Source organism: Panthera pardus, unplaced genomic scaffold, assembly GCF_024362965.1.
Source record: "Panthera pardus isolate Hobbes unplaced genomic scaffold, ASM2436296v1 HiC_scaffold_16, whole genome shotgun sequence".
Classification (NCBI taxonomy): Eukaryota; Metazoa; Chordata; class Mammalia; order Carnivora; family Felidae; genus Panthera; species Panthera pardus.
The window spans coordinates 69,672,341-69,695,323 of record NW_026526721.1 but is presented as its reverse complement, the minus strand read 5'-3'; the positions used below and the strand labels follow the sequence as shown (position 1 = coordinate 69,695,323).

The 22,983-nt window shown below is 39.1% G+C and overlaps 2 protein-coding genes across 6 annotated transcripts in view; both read right to left on the bottom strand.

Moving 5' to 3' along the window:
- Nucleotides 1–13,225, bottom strand: part of UMPS (uridine monophosphate synthetase) — a 32,606-nt gene extending 19,381 nt beyond the window's left edge. Inside the window, exons 1-3 of one of the 2 annotated variants that reach the window (XM_053903458.1) lie at nt 12,985–13,225; nt 4,163–4,316; nt 1,711–2,388 (exon numbers count right to left, since the gene is read on the bottom strand). In XM_053903458.1, coding sequence (XP_053759433.1) covers nt 1,711–2,388; nt 4,163–4,316; nt 12,985–13,140 — 988 coding nt within the window. In that variant the 5' untranslated portion in view covers nt 13,141–13,225. The remainder of the gene's footprint in view (nt 1–1,710; nt 2,389–4,162; nt 4,317–12,984) is intronic. The other variant, XM_019448640.2, reaches the window with a different exon arrangement.
- A 1,437-nt stretch (nt 13,226–14,662) lies between these two features.
- The window catches only part of KALRN (kalirin RhoGEF kinase), a 669,312-nt gene continuing 660,991 nt past the window's right edge, over nt 14,663–22,983 (bottom strand). For all 4 annotated transcript variants that reach the window (XM_053903452.1, XM_053903451.1, XM_019448629.2 and 1 more), the window contains 2 exons: nt 22,180–22,318; nt 14,663–21,598 (listed from right to left, as the gene is read on the bottom strand). In XM_053903452.1, coding sequence (XP_053759427.1) covers nt 21,053–21,598; nt 22,180–22,318 — 685 coding nt within the window. In that variant the 3' untranslated portion in view covers nt 14,663–21,052. The remainder of the gene's footprint in view (nt 21,599–22,179; nt 22,319–22,983) is intronic.

Genomic DNA, 22,983 nt, shown 5'->3' with positions numbered 1-22,983 from the left:
CATTCTGCAGGAATCTCTCAGCAACTTTACTATCTCTCAAAAGTTCTACTTGTTCCTTAGGTCTCTTAATTTCAGCAGGCAATTGTATTCATTTTAAAAACTGACAGCATGGGGCGCCTGGGTGGCTCGGTCGGTTAAGCGTCCGACTTCGGCTCAGGTCATGATCTCATGGTCCGTGGGTTCGAGCCCCGCGTTGGGCTCTGTGCTGACAGCTCAGAGCCTGGAGCCTGCTTCAGATCCTGTGTCTCCCTCTCTCTGTGACCCTCCCCCGTTCATGCTCTGTCTCTCTCTGTCTCAAAAATAAATAAACGTTAAAAAAAAAAAACAAAACTGACAGCAATACCCCTAATTGATTTCTGAAAAAACAGTATGTAAACGTGTCAAAACTAAGCAATGTGATGATAGAACATCTTTTTTTTTTTTTTAAGTTTATCTATTTCACGCATGTACGAGAGAGAGAGAGAGAGAGAGAGAGAGCGAGCATGTGCACACAAGCGCACAAGTGGGGAGGGGTTAAGAGGGAGAGTAAGAATCCCAAGCAGGCTCCACACTGTCAGCAGAGAGCCCGATGTGTGGCTCAACCACAAATACTGAGCTCATGATCTGAGGTGAAATCAACAGTCAGACACTTAACCCACTGAGCCACCCAGGCACCCTTTTAAATTTTTTCAATGTTTATTATTTTTGAGAGAGACACACTGAGTGTGAGTGGGGAAGGGGCAGAGAGAGAGGGAGACACAGAATCCAAAGCAGGCTCCAGGCTCTGAGCTGTCAGCACACAGCCCGATGCAGGGCTCAAACCCATGAACCGGGAGATCATAACCTGAGCTGAGGTCGGACACTTGGACGCTAAACCGACTGGGCCACCCAGGCGCCCCAGTAGAACACCTTAAAGCACAGGAAGAAAGTCATACACAAATCTATCCCAAAGAAACAGCTTAAGCGCATACATGTTATTACTTTAAGAAAAATTGTTATCTCTAAAGATGCTGATAAGCATTAACCTTTTAATAGACATTTTATCCTATTATTTAAACAAAAAAAGCTGTCATATACAATGACAGAAACTTGCATAAAATAATGGATAGAAATAGTTTTTCTTTCTCAACCAATATACCTGGCTTTGAGTTCCTATTTAACAACCAAAAAAGCACACCAACAGATCTTTTTTTGGCCAAAAGCAAATGTTACAACTTTACACTTCTATTTCATTGTTTCCCATACCTGCAATTTTCATTTTTCAAATATTTAGAACTAGGTGTGTTCTGCCAGGGCCAACATCTGTCATTTTTGTCTGCCTAGGACCTGCAGCCCCTTCTTCTGGCATCAGCACACCCATTTTCTATGGGGAAACTACCTTTGACCACACTCTGGTTCAAAAAATTTATAGTTAACAACCTCACATCACCAGAAGTGGGGCATATATTACCAAGCTAATAAAGGTATTCTATAACCCAGGCCTGAGTGATTACTTTGGGGTAGGAATGAGGAGTGTTGTCTACCTGAGAAAGAAGTCAAGAGAGAAGAAAGCAGAGCTAAAAAATGGCAAGAAGGCAAGTCCAAAGACTTGCACTTGAGCTCCTAGATCTAACCACGCTTAACAGACCGTTCTATGGCCGGACTCTGTGATGTGAGCCAGTGCATTTCCTTTAGTTCTTCAGACAGTTGGAGCTAAATTTGTATTTTTGTAGATTCCTAAATAATACTTACCTTCATACTGTTTTTTTACTGTATTTCCTATATCTGCAAACTTCCGGTCTTCAAATATTAAGAACTCGTGGCGTTTTGCCAGAGTTGTTAACTCCTTCATCACATCCAGAGTAAAATCATTCAAAATATCTACATGAGTCTTGAGCATGCAGATGCTGGGTCCTAAAGCATCAGCTAGCTGCAACAGCTCTCTAGACTCTGAAATATCTGCAGACAGACACAGATTAGTCTCTTTCTTTTGCATAAGCCTGAGAAGCTTCGCTGCAACTGGGTGGACCCTGGGCAGCTCTGCACGTGCACCAAAGCTGAGTTCTCCAGGAGCGGGAGCTTTGTTTACAGAACGGAGAGAACCATTATGACTAGCTGCTACAAAAACATTCTCCTGAATAAATCTCTTCACTCTCTTGACCATCTCAGCATCAATTTTTTTCTGTCGCTCGAGAATCTCCAGCATTTTGGACAATGTACACACTGAGTGAAGATGGATCCCATGTGCCTGCAACTTGTCTTTGCCTCCTTGCTCTCTGTCCAGCAGCACTATGGCATCAGTGACCTTCAAACCCTCCTTCTGAAGAACCTCAACAGTTTCCAGAACACTAGATCCACTGGTAACGACATCTTCAATGATCAAACAGGTTTCTCCTGGATTAACCGCCCCTTCTACAAGACGCTTAGTACCTAGGAAAAAAAAAACAATCATTTCAATTTAAAATTATATATTTCAGCCAACTCAAGACGTATCTTACATTATAAATTTGGCATGTATTTATGAAGAGGTGGATGATCTAAATCTTATTTTCTGATAATCTACTTTAGAGCTACTTTAACTTTATTCCTGACAAACCTTCAATGAGCCATGACACCATTTTGTTCAGTGTCCCTGTATCTGAAAATTGCCAAAGTTACATGTATAGAATATTTTCAGTAAAACTAGCAAATTACTTTATAGTGTAAATAGACCACTTAACATGTTCATGATCAAAATTTCAAATATGGGGTTTCTTAATGCAAGATAACCGACCTAGATCAAGAAGTTATGAAACAATAACCCAGTACCATCAATGAAATCACTGCTTTTTCTTCCATCAACAAACAAGTTCACTACTCAAGATCAACTAACTAGCCTTTTGAGAAATAAATTCATGAAAAAAAATATTCAGCAACCATTTACATCACTACAACTTTACGAATATACAATGCAATGTGAGTGAATGTACTTCCCCACTCCAACCCCTACTATAGACTACTTTCAGATAATCTACAAAATGTTAAGTATCTAAGGCTATAGACTTTATAGACTCATTTTATAGTTTCTACTACCAAATTTGTCTTACTTTGAAACCTAAGAATTGGTGAGCAATTTGCCCAATGTTTGAGCTTTATCACAGGTACCATCCTTGCCCTTGCCCATTCCTTTCCTCCCCTTGAAAGAGCAAGTTGAAGTGAATCAGCTTAGACTAGTACATAAGCCTATGATACTTATATACATATTTAACAATTGCTGATCTTATTCTAAGAAATATTTTTAAAAACATAATAAAGACAAACGACAGTTTCCTAATGGGCAGGACTCATACAGACAGGCTTTTTTAAATGGAGAATTTCAAACAATACTAGAAAAAAAGTATAACAAACACCCATAAATACTTCGCCACTTAACTCAAGGTCAATCTTGTTTCAGCTACATCCCCACCCCCCCTTCCCTCCCTCCACAATTTTTAGAAGCAAACTCCAGATATCATATGATTTTCATCATAAAAAATTTTAAAATGCAGCTTGTAAAAGGTAAGGACTCTATTAAAAACACTATCACACCAACATAACACAAAAAGACCTATTAATTCCTTAATGTAATCAAATAAGAAAAAATATGAAGTCAGTTCCAATATTTTTAGATTGATTTATTTTCTTTAGTAATCTCTATACCCAACATGGGGCTCAAACTCAAGACCCCAAGATGAGGAGTCTCATGCTCTCCCAAATGAGCCAGCCAGGCATCCCTAGATTGTTTTGTTTTTAAAGCAAGCTCATATGTATAAAACACACACCTGATAACCTCCTGCCAAGGACTCATGAAAAAAATATCTTCATTTAGAGAATTTTATGTGGCATTTCTCTTTATGCAGTTTAAATTATAAACAAACATATTAGGAAAGTACAATCTCTTAGAACATTCTGCTGGTAAGGGAAGGACTGGTTAAAAATGTTGGGTTTCATATATGCGGGGCAAAACAAGCATTTTTTTTTTAAATTGTTAAGTCAATACAAAACATTTCACCCCTAGAATCTAAAGGAAAGGAAGGTGATTTACAGTAATAGTTAACCAATTCTAAAGGACCTTCATATGAAGAATATTCAAGGTGACTTTGGTAAAACATCAGTGCCCAGAAGATGAAAAAATTCTATTATTAGGTTACATATCAACTTAAAGTTTATACTACTTTTATTTTACCATAATCCTTTGATTCTTTCCTTCTAATAAGCATTGGAATTTGGTTGGTTGAACAGATAACTGTAGCCAATGGTAAAGCTGTATAAGGTACTCCACACACAGTGTCAAAATTGATTCCCGCATTTTGGGCAGTTTGGAATAAAATTTCTGCAACCTGTAAGAAAATGAACACGTAAACTATATATTATTGTTATCTTGAATGGTATATAAATCATGTTAACAGAACATTAAAGACAGTAATAACCCCATAGGGGATATCCTCAAACTTGATCAGAAAAATATGTATGCCTTTTTGTTAAATGGTTCCCTCTCTATAAATCCCAGTTTACAAATATGAAAACACAAGAATGAACCCACTTGTCTAGACGACTCAGGGTCTACTCTGAGGGCAACATGGTATGTGTTAGGGAAGGCTCTGATGTTGACCCCAAAGACCAAGAAGGGTTCCCAGTCCTCCCAGTTTCCCTTAGTAATGCATTATGAGTTGATTATCTAAACCTTTCTATAACCTGCTAGCTACATTTTCTGCCTGAAAGAAGTCTTCAGTGAAAAGTTTCATAAAAGAAATTAAGAGAACAATACTGTTTAATTTGCATCAAAAAGAATCAAATACCCAGGAATAAATTTAACCAAGATCAAAGACCTGTAAATTGAAAACTGTAAAACAGTGGTGCAAGAAAGTGAAGACAGAAATAAATGCAATAGTATTCCTTACTTATGAATTGTCAATGTCCACACTACCCAAAGCAGATATAATGCAATCCCTATTAAAATTCCAATGGCATTTTTTATAGAAATAGAACAAACGATACTAAAATGTGAATGGAACCCCAAAAGCACCAAACAATCAAAGCAATCTTAAGAAAGATGAAGCTGAAAACATCATACTCCCTGACTTCAGACTATACTACAAAGCTGCTAGAGTAATCAAGAATGTGGTACTGGCATAAAAACAGACACATAGATCAATGGAACAGAACAGAGCCCAGAAATAAACCTATAGTTATGTGGTCAATTAATTTATGGCAAAGGAGCCAAGAATATACAATGGGAAAAGGACAATCTCTTCAAAAAATGGTGTCGGGAAAGGTGGACAGCCACATGCAAAAGAATGAAACTGGACCACTATCTTACACCATACACAAAAATAACACAAAATGGATTAGACTTGAATGTAAGACCTGAAACCATAAAAACTCCTAGAAAAAAATGGGCAGTAAGTTCCCTGACATAGATCTTGGCAATGATTTTTTGGATTTGACACCAAAAGCAAAGGCAACAAAAGCAAAAGTAAACAAGTGGGACCACATCTAACTAAAAAGCTTCTGCACAGCAAAGGAAACCACCAACAAAATGAAGAACCTACTAGATGGGAGAAAGTATTTGCAGATCATTTATCTGCTATGGGGCTAATATCCAAAATATATAAAGAACTCACATACCTCAATAGCAAAAAACAATCAATCCAATTAAAACATGGGCAGAGGATTCAAACACACTTCTCTCTAGAGAACACAAATGGCCAACTCATACATGAAAAGATGCTCAACATTACTAAGCCACAAGGAAATGCAAATCCAAACCACAGTGAGGTACACTTCACACCTGTTAGAATGGCTTGTCACCAAAAGGACAAGAATAAAAAGTGTCAGCAAGGATGTGAAGAAAAGGGAACCCTTGTGTCCTGGTGGTGGGAATGTAAACTGGTACAAACACTATGGAAAGCAGTATGGACATTCCTCAAAAAATTAAAAATAGAACTACCATATGATCTAGCAATTTCACTTTGGAGTATTTATTAAAAAAAAAAAAAACCAAAACGCTAATTTGAGAAGATATATGCACCCTTATATTTACGGCAGCATTATTTACAATAGCCAAGATATGGAAGCAGCCCAAGTGTCCATCAATAGATGAATGGATAAAGAAGATTTGGTATATATACATATGGAATATTACTCAGACATAAAAAAAGAATAAAATCTTGCCATTCATGATAATACAGATGGACCTAGAAGGTATGATGCTAAATGAAGTAAGTCAAAGACAAATACCATAGGATTTCACTTATATGTGGAATGTAAAAAATAAAAGAACAAACAAAAAAGCAGAAACGGACCCACAAAAACAGAGAAGGAACTGGTTGTTGCCAGAGGGGAGGAGGGCGGAGAGATGAGCAAAGTGGGTGAAGCGGGGGTGGGAAATACGGGTTTCCAGTTATGGACTGAATAAATTATGGGAATTAAAGGTACAGGTAGGGAATAGTGACAGATGGTAGCTACACTTGCGGTGAGCACAGCAGAAAGTAGAGTTGTTCAATCACTGTGATGTACACCTGAAACTATAGTTGTGTGACAACTATATTACAATTAAAAAAAAAAAAAGAAAAAGACTTATAAATATAGATAACTGTTGGTTACCAGAGCAGAGTGGGGTGGGGGGGTAGGAGAAATAGCTGAAGGGAATTGAGGGTTTAAAATAAATGTCACTGGGAAGAAAAGTACAGCACAGAGAATACAATGAATAATATCATAAGAACTTTGTGCAGTGACAGATGGTAACTACACTTACTGTGGTGTACATTTCACAATGCATATAACTGTCAAATCACTATGCTGTCTACCCGAAACTAATATGTCAACCATACTTCAAGTAAAAATTTTTAAAAAAGGAAAAAAACCTAAGGACTCCACCAAAAAAACTATTAGAATAAGTGAATTCAGTAAAGTTGAAGGATACAAAAGCAATATATAGATAGCTGTGGTGTTTCTATACACAAGAGAAATCAAGAAAACAATCCCACTTACAATCGCATCAAAAAGAATTAAATACCTAGGAATAAATTTAACCAAGAAGGTGAAAGGTGTACACTGAAAACCGTAAGACTCTGATGAAAAGAAATTGAAGATGACACAAATAAATGAAAAGATATATTATGTTCATGGATTAGCAATATTAATTCTTGCTAAAAGGTCCATACTCCTCGAAGGGAACTGTAGATTCAGTGAAATCGCTACCAAAATCCCAACAGCATTTTTCACAGAACTAGAATAAATAATCCTAAAATATGTATGGAACCACAAAAGACTCCTGCATAGCCAGAGAAATCTTGAGAAAGGAGAACAAATCTAGAGACATCACAATCCCAGACTTGAAACTATCGTACAAAGCTAAAGTAACCAAAACAGTAAGGTACTGGCCCAAAAGTGGATACACAGGTCAGTGGAACTGAGAGCCTAGAAATAAACCCAATCATATATGATCAATTAATCCACAACAAAGGAGGAAAGCATATACAGTGGAGGACAGACAGTCTCTTCAATATATGCTGTTGGGAAAACTGGACAGCTACAGGCAAAAGAACTAAACTAGACTGCTTTCTCACACCATACATAAACTCAAAATGAATTAAAGACCTAAATGTAAGACCTGAAACCATAAAGCTCCTAAAACAAAACGGCGGCAATAAGCTCTTGGACAAGAGTTTTAGCAATGTCTTTTTTTTTTTTTTTTTTTTAAGATTTTAAGCAATTTGTACACCCAACATGGGGCTCAAACTCAAGAATAAGAGTCACATGCTCTATAGAATGAGCAAGCCAGGACCCCCCTTTTTTTCCTTTTAAAGATTTAATTTTTATGCAATATTTTTTTGATCTGTCTCTTCAGGCAAAGGCAACAAAAACAAAAATAAACAACTGGGAATACATCAAAATAAAAAGCTTTTTGCACAGCAAATAAAACCATCAACAAAGCAAAAAGGAAACCTACTGATCAGAGAGGATAACTGCAAGTGATATATCCAATAAACGGTTAATATCCAAACTATATAAAGAACTCCTACAACACAACACCAACAAAACAAACAATCCAATTAGAAAATGGGCAGGGGACCCAAATACACATTTTTTCAAGGAAGACATACAGATGGCCGACAGGCAAGTGAAAAGATGCTCAACATCATTAATCAAGGAAATACAAATCAAAACCACAATGAGAAGATTACCTCACATCTGTCAGAATGCCTCTATCAAAGAGACAAGAAACAACAGTTGGAGACAATAGGGAGAAAAAGGGAACCCTCGTGCAATGTCGTGCAATGCAACGTTGGTAGGAATGTAAACTGCGGCAACCACTCAGAAAACAGTATGGAAGTTCATCAAAAAATTATAAACAGAAATGCTATACAATCCAGTAATTCCACTTCTGGGTACTTACCTGAAGAAAATGAAAACACTAATTTGAAAAGAAAATGCACCCCAACATTATTTACAATAGATAAGATATAGAAGCAACCTAAGTGTCCACTGATAGATGGATAAAGATGTTGTATATATGCACAACAGCATATTACTCAGCCCTAAAAAAAGAATGAAATCTTGCCATCTGTGATAACATGAATGGACCTAGAGCGTGTTATGCAAAGTGAAGCTAGACAGAGAAAGACAAAAACCCATATGATTTCACTTATATATGGAATCTAAAAAGCAAAACTAAACAGACTCATAAATACAGAATGTGAACTGTTTGTTGCAGAGAAGGGGATAGGGCTATGGGAAATACAGGTGAAGGGAATTAAGTGATACAAACTTCCAGTTAGAACATAAATAAGTCATGGGGGTGTAAAGTACAGCATAGAGAATATAATAAATGATATTTCATTAATTTTGTAAGGCAACAGTTGGTAACTACACTTACCATGGTAAGCTATTCATAATGTATTTAAATGTGGAATCAGTATGTTGTTTACCTGATACTAATCTTTCAACTTCAATTAGGAAGAAAATTATGTGTGGTGAAAGACACTAATTAGGCTTACTGTGATCATTTAACAATACATGCAAATATCCAATCATTATGTTGAACACCTGAAACTAATATAATGTACGTCAATTACACTTCAAAATCAATTAAGCTCTTTAACACTGGCCTTACTAATGTATTTTAATGTTTATTTACTTTGGGAGAGGGTGAGCAGGAAAGGGGCAGACAGAGGAAGGCAGAGGGAGATGGAGGGAGAGGCAGAGGGAGATGGAGGGAGAGGCAGAGGGAGAAGCAGGGAGGGAGAGGGAGAGGCAGGGAGGGAGAGGGAGAGGCAGGGAGGGAGAGGGAGAGGCAGGGAGGGAGAGGGAGAGGCAGGGGGAGAGAGGGAGAGAGGGAGAGAGGGAGAGAGGGCGGGAGGGAGGGAGAGAGGGAGAGAGGGAGAGAGGGAGAGAGGGAGAGAGGGAGAGAGAATCCCAAGCAGGCTCCGCACTGTAAGTGCAGAGCCCAAGATAATGACCTGAGCAGATATCAAGAGTCAGATACTTAACCAACGGAGCCACCCAGGTGCCCCTAGTAATCGGACCAGTCTCCTCAGGCCAAGGCCAAGAAAAGCTAAAATAAGCAAATGGGACTACATCAAACTAAAAAGCTTTTGTGCAGTGAAGGAAATTATCAACAAAATGAAAAGGCAATCTACTTAGTGTGAGAAGATATTTGCAAATCATATATCCAATATGGGGTTAATGTCCAAAATATATAAAGAACTTACACAATATAAAAACATTTTTTAAAGAGGCACAAACTTGAAAAGACATTTTTCCAAAAACATACAGATGGCCAACAGGCACATGAAAACAGGGAAAGACAAATGAAAACTACAATGAAGTATCACCTCATACATGTCAGGTTGGCTGTTATCAAAAACACAAGAAATAACAAGTGTCCTTAAGGATATGGAGAAAAGGGAACCCTCATACACTGTTGGTGGGAATGCAAAATGGTACAGGCAGTATGGAAAACTGTATGGGGATTCTTAAAAAATTAAACATAGACGTATCATATGATCCAGCAATTCTGCTTTTAGGTAGTTATGTGAAGAAAACAAAAACTTCAATTCGAAGAGATACATGCACCCCTATGTTCACCGCAGCATTACTTACAATAGCCAAGATGTGGAAGCAGCCTTCGTGTCTATCAGTAGATAAATGGATAAAGATGTGGTGTATGTGTATACACACACACATATATACACAATACACACATATACACAATGGAATATCGTTCAACCATAAAAAAAGAATGAAATCTTGCCATTTACAACAACATGGATGGACCTAGAGGGTATTTACTGTGCTAAGTTAAACAAGACAGAGAAAGAGCAATACCATATGATTTCATCTACATGTGGAATCTAAAAAACAAAATGAATACACAAAACAAACAGAATCACTGACACAGATAACAAACTAAGTAACTATCAGTTATTAGTTGGGAGGGTTTGGGGGGAGCCGGTGAAATACATGAAGGGGATTAAATGACAAAAACTTCCAGTTATAAATAAGTCATGGAGATGTAATGAACAGCATAGAGTTTATAGTCAATAATACTGAAGGAAAAAAAAAAAAACAAAACAGGAAGCTTACATACCAAAATGTTAAAAAAAGAAAAAGTTTCATAAGTACAGTGCCTACTGTGTGAAGTACTATAATATCCTTTGCCACATAAATCATCACATTTTAATGCGAGAATGCACACTCTCATCCACCTTATTTTTTAAAAAAAAGGAAAGCAAACAATCACTCACAAATTGCTTAGTGAACTAGATTAGGTCTTCAAAATTTTTTGCACCTATACTTCTAAAGATTTGAAAATTCCGTGAATATTTTTAAGTTGCAAAAGATATAATTTCTGGAATACTAAAAAATTATGTTTTCCTAGAACTGTTATGTCACTCTTTTAAAAGTGAACACAATAGGATGCAAATGCTGTAGTGATTTGATACTGAACATCTCCTTTTTAAAAAATATGAAAATGCTGCAGTAAGAAAGGTGGAAAATTTTACATTTTTGGAACTCCTTTTCATTCCACTGTGCACAGAATTTTATTCTAATGTAATTAAGTTTATACTTGGAAAACTTTTAGTGATCATTCTATCATATTTCTCCACGACAAAAATGTATAGAAATTCAAATTTAAAACTGTAAATTAAAACAATTCCTATGACCATAAATCCCTTAAGTGTTGAAAACTGTTATGTATTATTACAATTACTACAAACATGAAATTAATTAAAACATAAAAATTTGCAAATTTTGATAGAAGCAGAAGAATGGATTATTTTGGAAATACTTCTCTCTTAGTGAGAGGAATGGTACCCCCTCATCTGTTTATGTATTTACTTACGCTAAGTATTACAACCAGGAAGTCAGAGTTCAGTGTAAATTCAATCGGGTTTTTGGGGGGTATAAATATTGAGACATACTGTTCGCATAACTAAGTAGATACGAAAGGAGTTCCATTACAGCCAGGTTTCTCAACGTTTTCAATTCCTGAGTTAACTACCAAAAATCACACATGCACACTAAGATCTAGTATCAAAAAGCAATTTTTAGTCATCAACTAACTGACTTGATAAAACCTAAGCCAAATTTTCATTAGAAGATTCCCTAGTCATTTACCTTCTCAGGACTGAGACAGATGTACCATAGTATGATTCTGGACGGTGAGAATAGACCAACCCACTTCAACTAGTGCTTCAATCCTTTGTATAATAAATAACCTCACAAAATAGGGTTCCCAAAGGATGAGAATAAACCCTTAGGCGGTGGAGGAAATATATGTGTCTTCTTGACTGAACTGCCGTGAGGACGGAAATGTTCTACATCTGCACTGTCCAATGGGACACTAGCCACATGTGACTATTTCAACTTTAAAATTCGTAATGTTCAGTATTCAGATGAGGCTAGTAGCAACTCTAACGGACAGGACAAACCCTTCTACTCAGTGTGGTCAGCAGCTTTGGCCGACAGCTTGTTAGAAAGACATAACCTCAGGCCCTGCCTTAGATCTACTGAATCAGATTACACAGTTTAACAAAATTCCCAGGTGATTCAAATATACTCAGAGATTGAGAAGCACTGTGCTAGAAACCTCTAATTTGTACAGTTTTTCCTTATATTGACCAAAAAAGTGCTTCCACGAAACGCCATCCTTTGGCCTTCATTCTCCCTCCTGGCCACAAAGTGCAAAATCAAATCCTCCTTTCTAAGCAACAGTCCTTCCAAATATTTAAGCCCTTCCAAAAATTCTTCCCCCACCCATCTTTTCCTCTATCCCCACATCTAGTTTTCTCAGGGCTACATATGGACAGTGCCCCAAATTGGGCTTCCTGACTCTCTTGCAAAGCACGTGTCAAAGCAAGCGTGTCAAGGAGCAGGCTGCATTCTACATCCTGATAAAATAAAGGAAACAATTTTTCCTGTTTGTGGGCCCTGATTCTGGGCTCCCAGGGAAGCAAATCCTCACCGCATGGGCTCTATTTCTGCCCAAAGCACACCTTGTACATCTGCTTCATGAGGGGGGGAAAAAAAGCTTACAAACCTCCCTGGTTCCTAGGTTCCTATAAGATTAAAGTCATACAACCTTCTACATACTAAAAACCTAAGATTAAATCTGTAACTTTCTGAAATGCCTTTGGCCATGGTAATTCCTAACTCTTTATGTAAAAAAGAAAAAATGTATAACCCTGCACCAAATGTTCCTTCCCTGGAGCTCTCTCTTTGTGAAGACTGTATACAGAGCGGCTAACTTGGGTCCGAATAAAACTCTTTTCCTTTAAAATTTAAGAAAGGTTTGCTCATTTTGCATCAACATTCCGCAAAAGCCTAACAGTGCCTGGTCTCTGGGCTTCTCAAATCGACTCCCCAAGCCGACAGTAAGTAGTGTCGGCTGCCTGTTCGGCTTTCTTGCTCTCATCCACAGTCCAACTTCTTCACCCTCTCCACCTCCAGGTCCCCATTCCGACCACCCAGCCCCGTTCTTCCCCTTTCCCCGCCTGGCACCTGACTGAGAAGACGTGGTCGAGACACGATGCCGCGCAGATCGATGTAAACGGGGGAAGAGAGCCCGCTCTTCAGTACGAAGTTCCCAAATTTAAAAGCCTGCACGTCGTACAAACCCGTTACCAACGACTCCAAATCCGCTTCTTGGGCTGCCATGGCCACGCGCTCCGGGTCCTATTCTAAACTCCAAAGCGCGCCAGGCCTGCGGCGCCCCGATACCGTCACCCGAGAAAGCCCCGCCTCTTCCTCCCTGACTTCCGGCGGTCACGGCGCATCTCTGCCAGTCTAAAAGTAGCGCGGGCTGTCTTGTGGTGGAAGCGAGGTGGATGCAGTGGCTTCTGCTTCTGCTGGCTGCCTCTGGATCGGGTCGCTGGAGTTCAAAGTTCCGAATACCTAGATTGACTCCCGAGTCATAAAGCCAAGGCTCTCTAGAGAGTTTGTGTAAATCCTGCCCACTTTGTAGCGCAATGGCCCCTTAATTAATCTACTTCCTGGCTGAGCCTGTCGTTAATCGCCAATGTTAGCCATGATTCCCGCCTCCCTCCCTCCGCGTACCTATCCCTGCCTCGACCCTGGTTTCTCCAAATAGACTGAAAGCTCTCGAAGACAGGGATACGTCTTAATTCTTGTTAACTTCATGGCATCTGGCACATGACAATGTCATAGCAATTCGTACATGGGACCATAAAGCTCTTAGGTAATTGTTTATTACCTCTTCTGTCGGAACTGTGTCCTGGAGGAGGACTTGTGTTAATTCCTGTTAGAATAGCTCAGCTGCTTGGCGCGTTGTAAGTGTACAGCAGATGTGGAAGGGAGGGAGGAGAAGAGAGGAGGATAAATTGCTCCGTATCAAGGTTATCCAGGAGGATAATCTTGCCAATCTGAAAATGCAAGCGTATTTGGTCCTTACAACTAAATCTCTGAATGTGGGGGAATTCCCATTATGTGTAGAAGGCAGTACTTTAAGGGAAATAACCCTTAAAACCATAGGGCTCATGATGGTTACTCATTAAAGTGATTCTGATTTCATTTCTATATTTCAATATTTCTAATGTCTGTATGTTCTCTGAAGAGATTGTGCTGACCATCCAGTATGAAGAACCCATGCTTTTGAGAGTTGTTTCTCATTTCAAATAAATACAGTAAAATTTTGATGAAAAGCCAAATGTTTATAACAGTTTTGTTCTTGTTGGCAAAGTAAGCTAATCAAAACACTTGATCTGTAATACTTTAGCTAGCCTCACTTAACCTTGGGTGGCTCACCCAGACCTGTTCATGTCTGTATCAGCTAATCCAGATTCTGAGAGCAGACCATGATTCAGCAGCACAAATTTCTGAGATCCAGCTCAGAAGGCCTGACAATTTTCTAAGAAAGTTGGCATTTGGAACACAAGGCTGAAGTTAACAACACACACCTGAGATTTACTTGACTTTTTTTCTTTTTTCCTTTTTTTCTGGGGGTGGGGGGGGTGGGGAGGTAGGGAAATGCCTTAGGATACTTCTCCAGGCTGCAAAATTGTTGCTTTCTTTCCAAAATGCTGGGCAAAAAGTGTTGTAATAATAATGTGATATTTTCATCTTGTCAAAGGCTTTCATATATTTGGGAAAGAGAAAAAAAATTACTCTTTCCTTTGAACAATGGTTTTAATTAGAAAGAAAAGAAAAAGACCACCAGAAATAATATCTTTAGTATAGTGTATTTATAGGAATGCATAACTTGTGAGATGTACATTTTGAAGTTTCATCCATGACTTATAACATTTACTGTAGTAATAACAAGACAGAAGGTCATCACTTTACAACATTACACGTGAGTGATTTTGACTTACAAATAAAATATTTACAACCTACCTTTACAAAACGACATTGTGTGCATACAAAATGAACTGCAGAAAATTTTAAAAATAATAAGACAACCAAAAACCCAGAAGATACACTTAAGGCAGACCAGCAAGACACTGAAATAATTAAGGCTGTGGAAGTCTTCTGCACCTTGAAAATATAGAGCTATTTATCAATACTGTGGAGTGGTTTTAAATCAATTGTTACAAGCCTGATGGAAGTATGTACTTATATGTATATGTGTAATGGTCCCTATGGGGAAACCTATCCACTTATGGATAAGGCCCTTGATCTCAAGGGCCAGAGAAGCCACCCCAAACTCTCAAAAGACTTAGTGGGGATGGGTCACTCAAAACCAAGAGGTACCTATGCAGTTTGCAAACCAACTATTAATAATTCAAATATAAAGATACTCCTGACCCCAGGTAAACAGATAACCTAAATGATGGCCCCATTATGTTTCAGGCTTTGTTCACTTGGCTCTGTGGACTTTAAAGGACAGCAAGTAATTCCCAAATGAGTAGACCCTAACTCCACCCATCAGCCCTAATGGTTTTGAATGGCTCTAAGTGGTTTTCCAGTAGAAAAACTGACCGACCTGGGCTGTCTTCAACTGGATAGATTTCTGCATATGAGCAATAACATATACATACATATTATACACTATATACATGTACAGATGTACATATATCCTTATATTCCAACAGTTTGCACTTTGCTCACTACTGTTTTCTGACTAGGATCTCATTCTGACGGGTATGTTTAGTGTTTTTCACAGTCTTCACATTGGTCCTAACTACTGGTTTTACTCACCTTCCCCATAGAGCAGGCTGGAGTTTGGCAGAAACAGAAGTAAAAGCACCAGGGTCAAAAAAATCAGACACAGAGATGACAGATATGGCTTAAGTTAGTAAGAGGAGATATATGTTTTGTTAACTTCATAACCACAGTCTCTGAGAGCATGGTAACAGTCCCCATAATACTCCACGATGTGGATTCATCTCTTGATAGAAGTCAGGCATTGATGGAACTCTTAATGCTAGCTATCCCTGGGCTAGCAAATTAGCTTGTTAAATTTTATTTGCACTGTTTTCCCACTACCCACCTTTTTCTCAGCTATCCTCACCCTCTGAAATAACAGGCATCTGAATAAACAATTAATCTCAATCATTTGAATAAAACTAAATCTGACCACATTTTAGAATCTCCCAACAAACAGGCTGACAAAACACAATAGCCTATGAGTATTTCAGGCTTTCACGAGTATTAATTTCAAGATTCCCAAAAATGACCCTTAAAGATGAAAATTTGTCTTAAGAGTAATTGATTTCTCCTCTCCTCCAACTTCTACACATATGAAAAATGCAGAAATGCCTTTCATAGAAGATACAGCCTATGATATTTCTGTGTTCTATTTCTATATAGATTTCTCACATGAATAATATTTCCTATCAAAATGTCTAGGGCTATGCACAAATTTCAGCTCTTTCCAATCCTCTAGAATTAATGAAACAACTGAGAGCCTTATAGTTTTTAGAAAATAAATATTAACACGGTAGCTTCCCTTTTCTTAGTGGAGTATGTTTGAACTTTATCTTTTCTAAACCTGCCCCAGGTTTAATTGTTAATTTCCAAATGACCCCTAGACTTTAAATAGTTAAGAACAATCATAATGCGAATAAATCCACTGGAAGCCCACAGACAGTGTTAGCCTAACCCAGATTCCACAGACATGCTACACAGGAGAAAAAGGAATAAAGCCCACGTTCCTCAAAACCAAACAGGGGAGTGGTGAGTTTGCACTTTTGCCCTACTGCAGAGACCCCTTATGTTTGCAATATTTCCTCCTCTATCAAATTTGTGAGACCAAGTTTTAGTTAATACACAGAAATGACCACCACCTAGTTTATAACGTATTTGCTCCCTCATGTTCTCACAAATCTAAATTTCCATGCTCTTTCACATAGGCAAGCAAACAGGAATGACTAACTCCTGGGCACTAAATCATGGAGACTATAAGAAAGCAAATATGCTACTCCAGAAACCCTTAAGTATCTTAAAAAAGAGAGAGAGAGAGAGAGAGAGAGAGAGAGAGAGAAATCCAAGGTTTCCCCTCTAAAATCCAACAGTTCTATTCATTTCTACACCTGTACATGTAATTTGCTTCTTATGGTGGATGCCAGTGAGATTCTGAAGAAATGAGTTGTGATATCAGACAATATTTTATTCTTACTTCTGTCCTCCCAGTGAGGAAAGTGGCTGTTTGGGTTCTTCTCTGTCAATGTTTCCCAAGCATATAGCTTGAGAAGAGAGAGCAGCAGCTGCTTTGGAGGGCACCCTAATCTGTGTCTGCCATCAGAAATACTGGAGAAAACAGTTTATTCACATAAGACCATCAGGTCTCCTAACCTTTTTCTGTAGACATGCTTTTTAAATGATTGAAATTACAGGCTAAGACCAAATAACATTTAGACAAAGAGCACCTGGTACTTCCAATTAAAATCAAATTACAGAATTTAATCTTACGAGTTTGCAAATGGTATCCTAAAACATGGATATTGAAAACCTGGAATGTTCAAAGTTACTATCAATAAAATTCTTAGCACTGGCAGTGTGTAGCACTTTAAAAAAATCAAAGTGTTTTTTTAGGCATCCCAACTATGCTATTTTCCCAACATTCCTATGAGATTAAAGTCCCTCCTCTCCACCCCCCCCATCCCATTTCAACAATGGGGACATTTGGGACAGAAAAAAACAAAGACTTTCTGTAAGAAAGGACGAATCAGGAATAGCTGAGGTTGAAACTCAAGCATTCCTGGCCTCACCCTATATTCAGATGTTTTCATTTAAAAGATATTTTAACATAAAGAAAAAAAATGCTGCAGTATCAGTCAGTCTAAATACAATGAACTTCTTTATCTCCCCACCTCCCCTCTGAAAGGCACTACTATTTATAAAGGCTTTGTGAACAACAAAGCGGTGAAGCCAGCTTTTCCTCTGCTTCCTCTACTCACCCACGAGTGTTTATGGCTGTGAGAGTCCTGAAGGACACCTCCACATTACAATTTTTCTCTTAAAAATTTTCCCACATTCAGCTGTAAGTGGATATAAATCTATTTAATCTGAAACAAATGTAGAAGATGCAGTAAATCATGGTATCTTTAAAAAATTATTACGGGTTGTCCCTGATCTTTTCTTCTTTCTGCATCCCACCCTTACAAAACAAACCTCAAAACTCTATGCAATGAAAAACAACAAGCAAGAAACTTAGGACTTTCACCAACATTAATTTTTCCCATTTCAACTAGAAGCTCACTTTCACTAATTCCCAGTTAAGTTTTGATTTTAAGAACTGCGGTCGAAGTGGACCATTTTCTCTTCTTCCCCTCTCTACCAGAAAGTCGTATCTGCTAAAACAGGTACAAGAAAGTGGTTACTAATCCTTTGTCCCTCACCATGGTTGCCCACAGTGCAACCTCAAGTACGTTTCCCAGCCCCACCTTCTGGGCTTCCTTGTTAAAGCCTTCCTTGTTATTCCCAACGCCCTGTGGAGAAATCTTGAACCAGGACTGCTCTCTTACTTGGGATAGCAGGGGAGTGAGCAGGGGCTTTGCAGACAGGGAACCTCTCTGTTAGTTTTCTTCCGTTATCAAACTATATAAAATACACACCCTTTCTCTTGGGGCCTCTATTAAATGAATTCTACTCTAATGATTGTACTTTGGCTCCAGTTAACAGAATCATCCTACTTTTCATTTCTATGTCCTGCTTGTCCTGTCTCCTCACTTCCCCAGCATGTGTACTTGCGGGGAGGGGAAATTTCACGCAACCCCACACCTGGGCTGTCCCAACTCTGATGTAAAAGCTGATATAAAACCTTTGGCTATAACGTTCTGTCAGCTGCCTTCCCACAACATGATTTCATGAATGCTCTCCTGTGCCCTCTGTGCACCACTGTCCGAGGCCCAAATCTTCTCCAGCAGAAACTCAACCCATCTCTTACATGGTCATACAAACTCAAAAGGACTCGGCAGAGAGTTCTTTAGTTGCTGTGCACAGTGGATGAAACAGACCTTGCCAAGCCACATTTTATGGGTATTTGGAATCCTCAGCACCTGCCCTCCATCCCGTGAAGCCCTAGGGACCAGGCTTTCTTCTTTTAGGCTAGATCTCACAATGAAGACATGTTTACTAAAAGGTTTTTTAGTAAATATGTTTTAAATTTTAAAATATTATATCAGATACTATTTGTATATACATGTAGGTTTAAACGAAGACTAGAGAGGGTTGGTCAAGGGCAGGGTCTGAGGGAGGGCACCTCGGTGACCCAGGGCCGTTCGAAACTAGGAACCAAATAACAGTCGGAATCAGTTTCCACGGATTTGGTTAATCCTAAAAATACGAAATGCTATCTAGTCTTATTGCTTGTACATTCTACTAATTGATTAATCTATAATCTTGGATGGGATGAGGTGGAGGGTGGATGAGGAAGTTGGCTCTGAGACCAATGGAAAAGACAGATGAGTATTTTTAATTCTATATTTCCGCTGTGGGAATAAGTGTTTTAATATATTAAAGTTCAGGCTTCATTTCCACCATTCTTTTTCATTTAGACAGATTTGTAATTCTATTTATCCTTCTTAAACTCTCTGCTTGCACTTTTGTGCAGCTCGATTTTAATTTTCTCAATCCTATCACAGGAGAGAAGCAATGCCATTAAACCTGATTGGAGGATAAACACTTGAGTTATATTTTTAAAATATTATTTGCATAATAGCAACTTTTAAAACACATCCTAGAAAACAAAGGGTGGGTCATGTACCAACACAAAAAACCCAAAATTGTTCCTCAAAAACAAAGAAAGAAAACAACCATGAAATGCCCAGGTTGAAGTTTTTTTTTTTTTTTTTTCCCCCCACTAGCAGGGGAAAGGGCAGTTCAGAATCACTGTGTGTGGAGAATACATGCCAGAAAGCAGCATTGGCCTCAAAGTGCAATGAGTCCTTTTGGTCCAGGGAAATATCAGTGGCTGAGTGGTGACAGGTATTGCAATCACAGTTGAAACTCAATGCTCTGTTAGAGTGATATATCAGATTTTATTCCATGGCTTCAAAAAGGACTTGGGACCAGGCCTTTAAAAGGCCTATATGGCTGCCTCCTTTTGGTAAGCACCCCTTAGCTTCCAGAAGGGGTTAGAAATAAAGCAAGCCAACTTTCTGAGGACTGCCTTCTACAGCTGTAGAAGAAGTCAGAAAGTGTCGTTACGTTGTTCTTAGGAACCGTAGGAAAGGTTTCTACTTGCCCTTCTGTATGAACCTGTTATATTCATTACCTAGTTCAGACCGAGTGTAGACATAAAAATAACCCCAAAACTCTTACTGTATTTGGACTTCTTTTCTGGCAGGCTTGCCTGCCAGATGAACTCTGAGCTGCCAGTGAATTTGGGGGTAGCATTTCATATACAGAACCTATGTTAATCAAATACTTGTGACTGAGAGAAAAATCTTCTCATTCACGGACTGCAAAAGGGTAACATTGCTTTCTCTTAATGCACGGGTTCTGGTAAAAGATTTCTATACAAGATTTATAAAATGCTCTAAAAAACTTGTCATCTAATTGTGCTTAGTCAAAACAACGTAATGCTTCGGTAAATAAATTACTGTCTTAACTGGAGCACTCAAAGTTACTTATGATTGATTTCATATATACCTCTATATTATAAAACTCTGAAACCTGAATGGGATATATTTTACTGTATGTGTATATGTATCCTATTAAGAAACTATATCTAAGTAATCTAAACCAGAATAGTTGGCATACATGATGTCTCTGTTAAATAGAACTTTTTGCTTAAAATTTCAGCAGAGTTAGAAACCTTTTATACTCACTACAGTGAGCTTTGGGTTTGCCCGGTTAACCACTCATTTTGGAACACTCTATTAAAATTGTCTAACAGCTAATATCCTTGTCCTCCTTGGCCCTCTCTTTAATGCTTTGGGTGACTCTTTGCATCTTTACCTCTTCCAAACGACCTTCTGAAATGTCCCTGGATTTAGGGTAATTTTACGGCTGCCCAGACCCTGAATAACCACTGACGAGGTTTAAGAGGTACATCGCTCGATCCAGAGAACTGCATGGAGTGAACTAACAGAATTATTTACAGACATTCAGTCTTGCTTTGGTTCACACTGCACTTCCATGTGAAACCCCAAGGGCCAGGAGATGGCTATGTCCCTTGGTTTACTCGGTTGACGATGTAGCTCTTGACGTTGGGGATAGGCCGCACGTCGTTCTGATGCTTGCGGCGTTCTATGAAGCACGCCAGGCGGGAGGTGTCCAGGGGGATCTTGGAGTAGCTGCCATTGTGGGGCTGCAGCCAGGGATGCTGCAGGCAGGTGGCTGCCGTGGGCCTCCTCCGAAAGTCTTCCTGTAGGATCACATTGATGAAGTCTCTGGCGGCATTGCTCACACCACAGAAGTATTCGTGCGGGAAGCTGAAGTCCACCCTGCACACATTGATACATGTCTCCTCTTTACTCTCATCCAAGAAGGGGGACACCCCACTCAGCATGACATATGTCAGCACCCCGATGCTCCAGATATCTGTGCCCAGGGAGACGGGGATGCCTTGGATCACTTCTGGGGCAGCAAACTCGGGGTTCCCCAGCAGGTGGTGGATGTGGAAGTGGCCCGAGATCTGGACGGCATCCTCCAGGTCGATGAGCTTCACTCGAGGTACTGGAATGCGAAGGTCGATGAGCAGGTTTTCCGGCTGAGGAGACCCAGGCGTGAGGGAGAAGAGAAGGCAAGTTCAGCTCTCTGACTTGTCTTGACTACCAGTACGACTCTGGTGGTTCAAACACGGTTCTGCTATTCTTTGAAAAAGCCTATAGAGCATGAGAAATTGCCCATGCAAAGCGCACAGGGGGCTCCAAACTAGACTAAATTCGGAGTTTGGGTGGCAGTTCAGAGAAGCTGTTTGACATTGAAAATCATGTCTTCTCAACCACCCCTTACTTCTGCACTGATTCAGAAAAAAAGAATGAATTATTCATTTTGGAAAACAGAGCCTTCTTTGGGAGCACCGTCAAAAAACTGACATTTACTGGCTTCCTTCTAAAATGTTAGACGAAGCGGTAAAAGCTTCCCTACCTTCTCTCACCCCGGATGTCACTGTGACTCTGGTGAGTGCTCATAATTCACGAGAAACACACTCAAATTGTGTGACAACCCAGTTTCTGTTTACTATTCCTAAGGATCTAATCTAAGGAAATGAAATGAATTAGAATGTACATCTCTCAAGGGTAATGATGAACAGGCCATCTCCCTGCAAGGGTAGCTATTTCTTATTACCTTGATGTCCAAATGGGCCACCCTGCAGTTGTGAAGATACTGCAGAGCTTCTATGATGTCTCGGATATAGAAAGCTACTTTCTCTTCCATCAGCTCATCGTGATGCATAAGGTAGTCTAAGAGCCGGCCATCATCCATCCTGGAAGCAGGGAGGAAGGAAAAGGCAGAGGAGATACGTTTGGAAAGAAATGGAAAAGTAACACAATACAAATCCGCAAGAGCTCTAAAATCTCTCCTATCCCCCTTAGAAATGAAGATCTATTTGCCACACGTGCATATTTTAGTTAGAGCCCAAAGTTACTCTAAGGCTCAGAACTAAAATTAATTAATTAAAAAAATTATAGATGTGATGTGCCCCACGGAAGAAATCTGTGTAACCTTAAGACACATTTTATGTTGCTAAAAATCGCTCACGAGGAAAAAGGTCTGACACTCTTAAGAGAATAAATTGCAAAAGAAAGTCTTGAGAAAGAAAGAGAGAGTTGCTTTCCCTCAATATTCCAATTAACTGGAACCTGGTGGCTGCAGGCCGCTCCGAATATGTTTTGCAAATTGCTTTTATTTGTCCATGTTTCATTGGGGAAAATGGAAAGTGAACAAAGTTTGTCCTTGGCATTCTTGACCCCTTTTTGGATCCTTTGCCTTTGGAGCAAGTTTCCAATCTTAAAAACTGTTGACTAAGGACATGGTGGGGGGCGCCAGTCTGATCCAGATTTGAATCCTGATTCTGCCACCTACAGGCTGGGGGCTTGGGACCAGACATTTAAACTCCGTGTTTGAGTTTCTTCATCTTTCAAGTGGGAA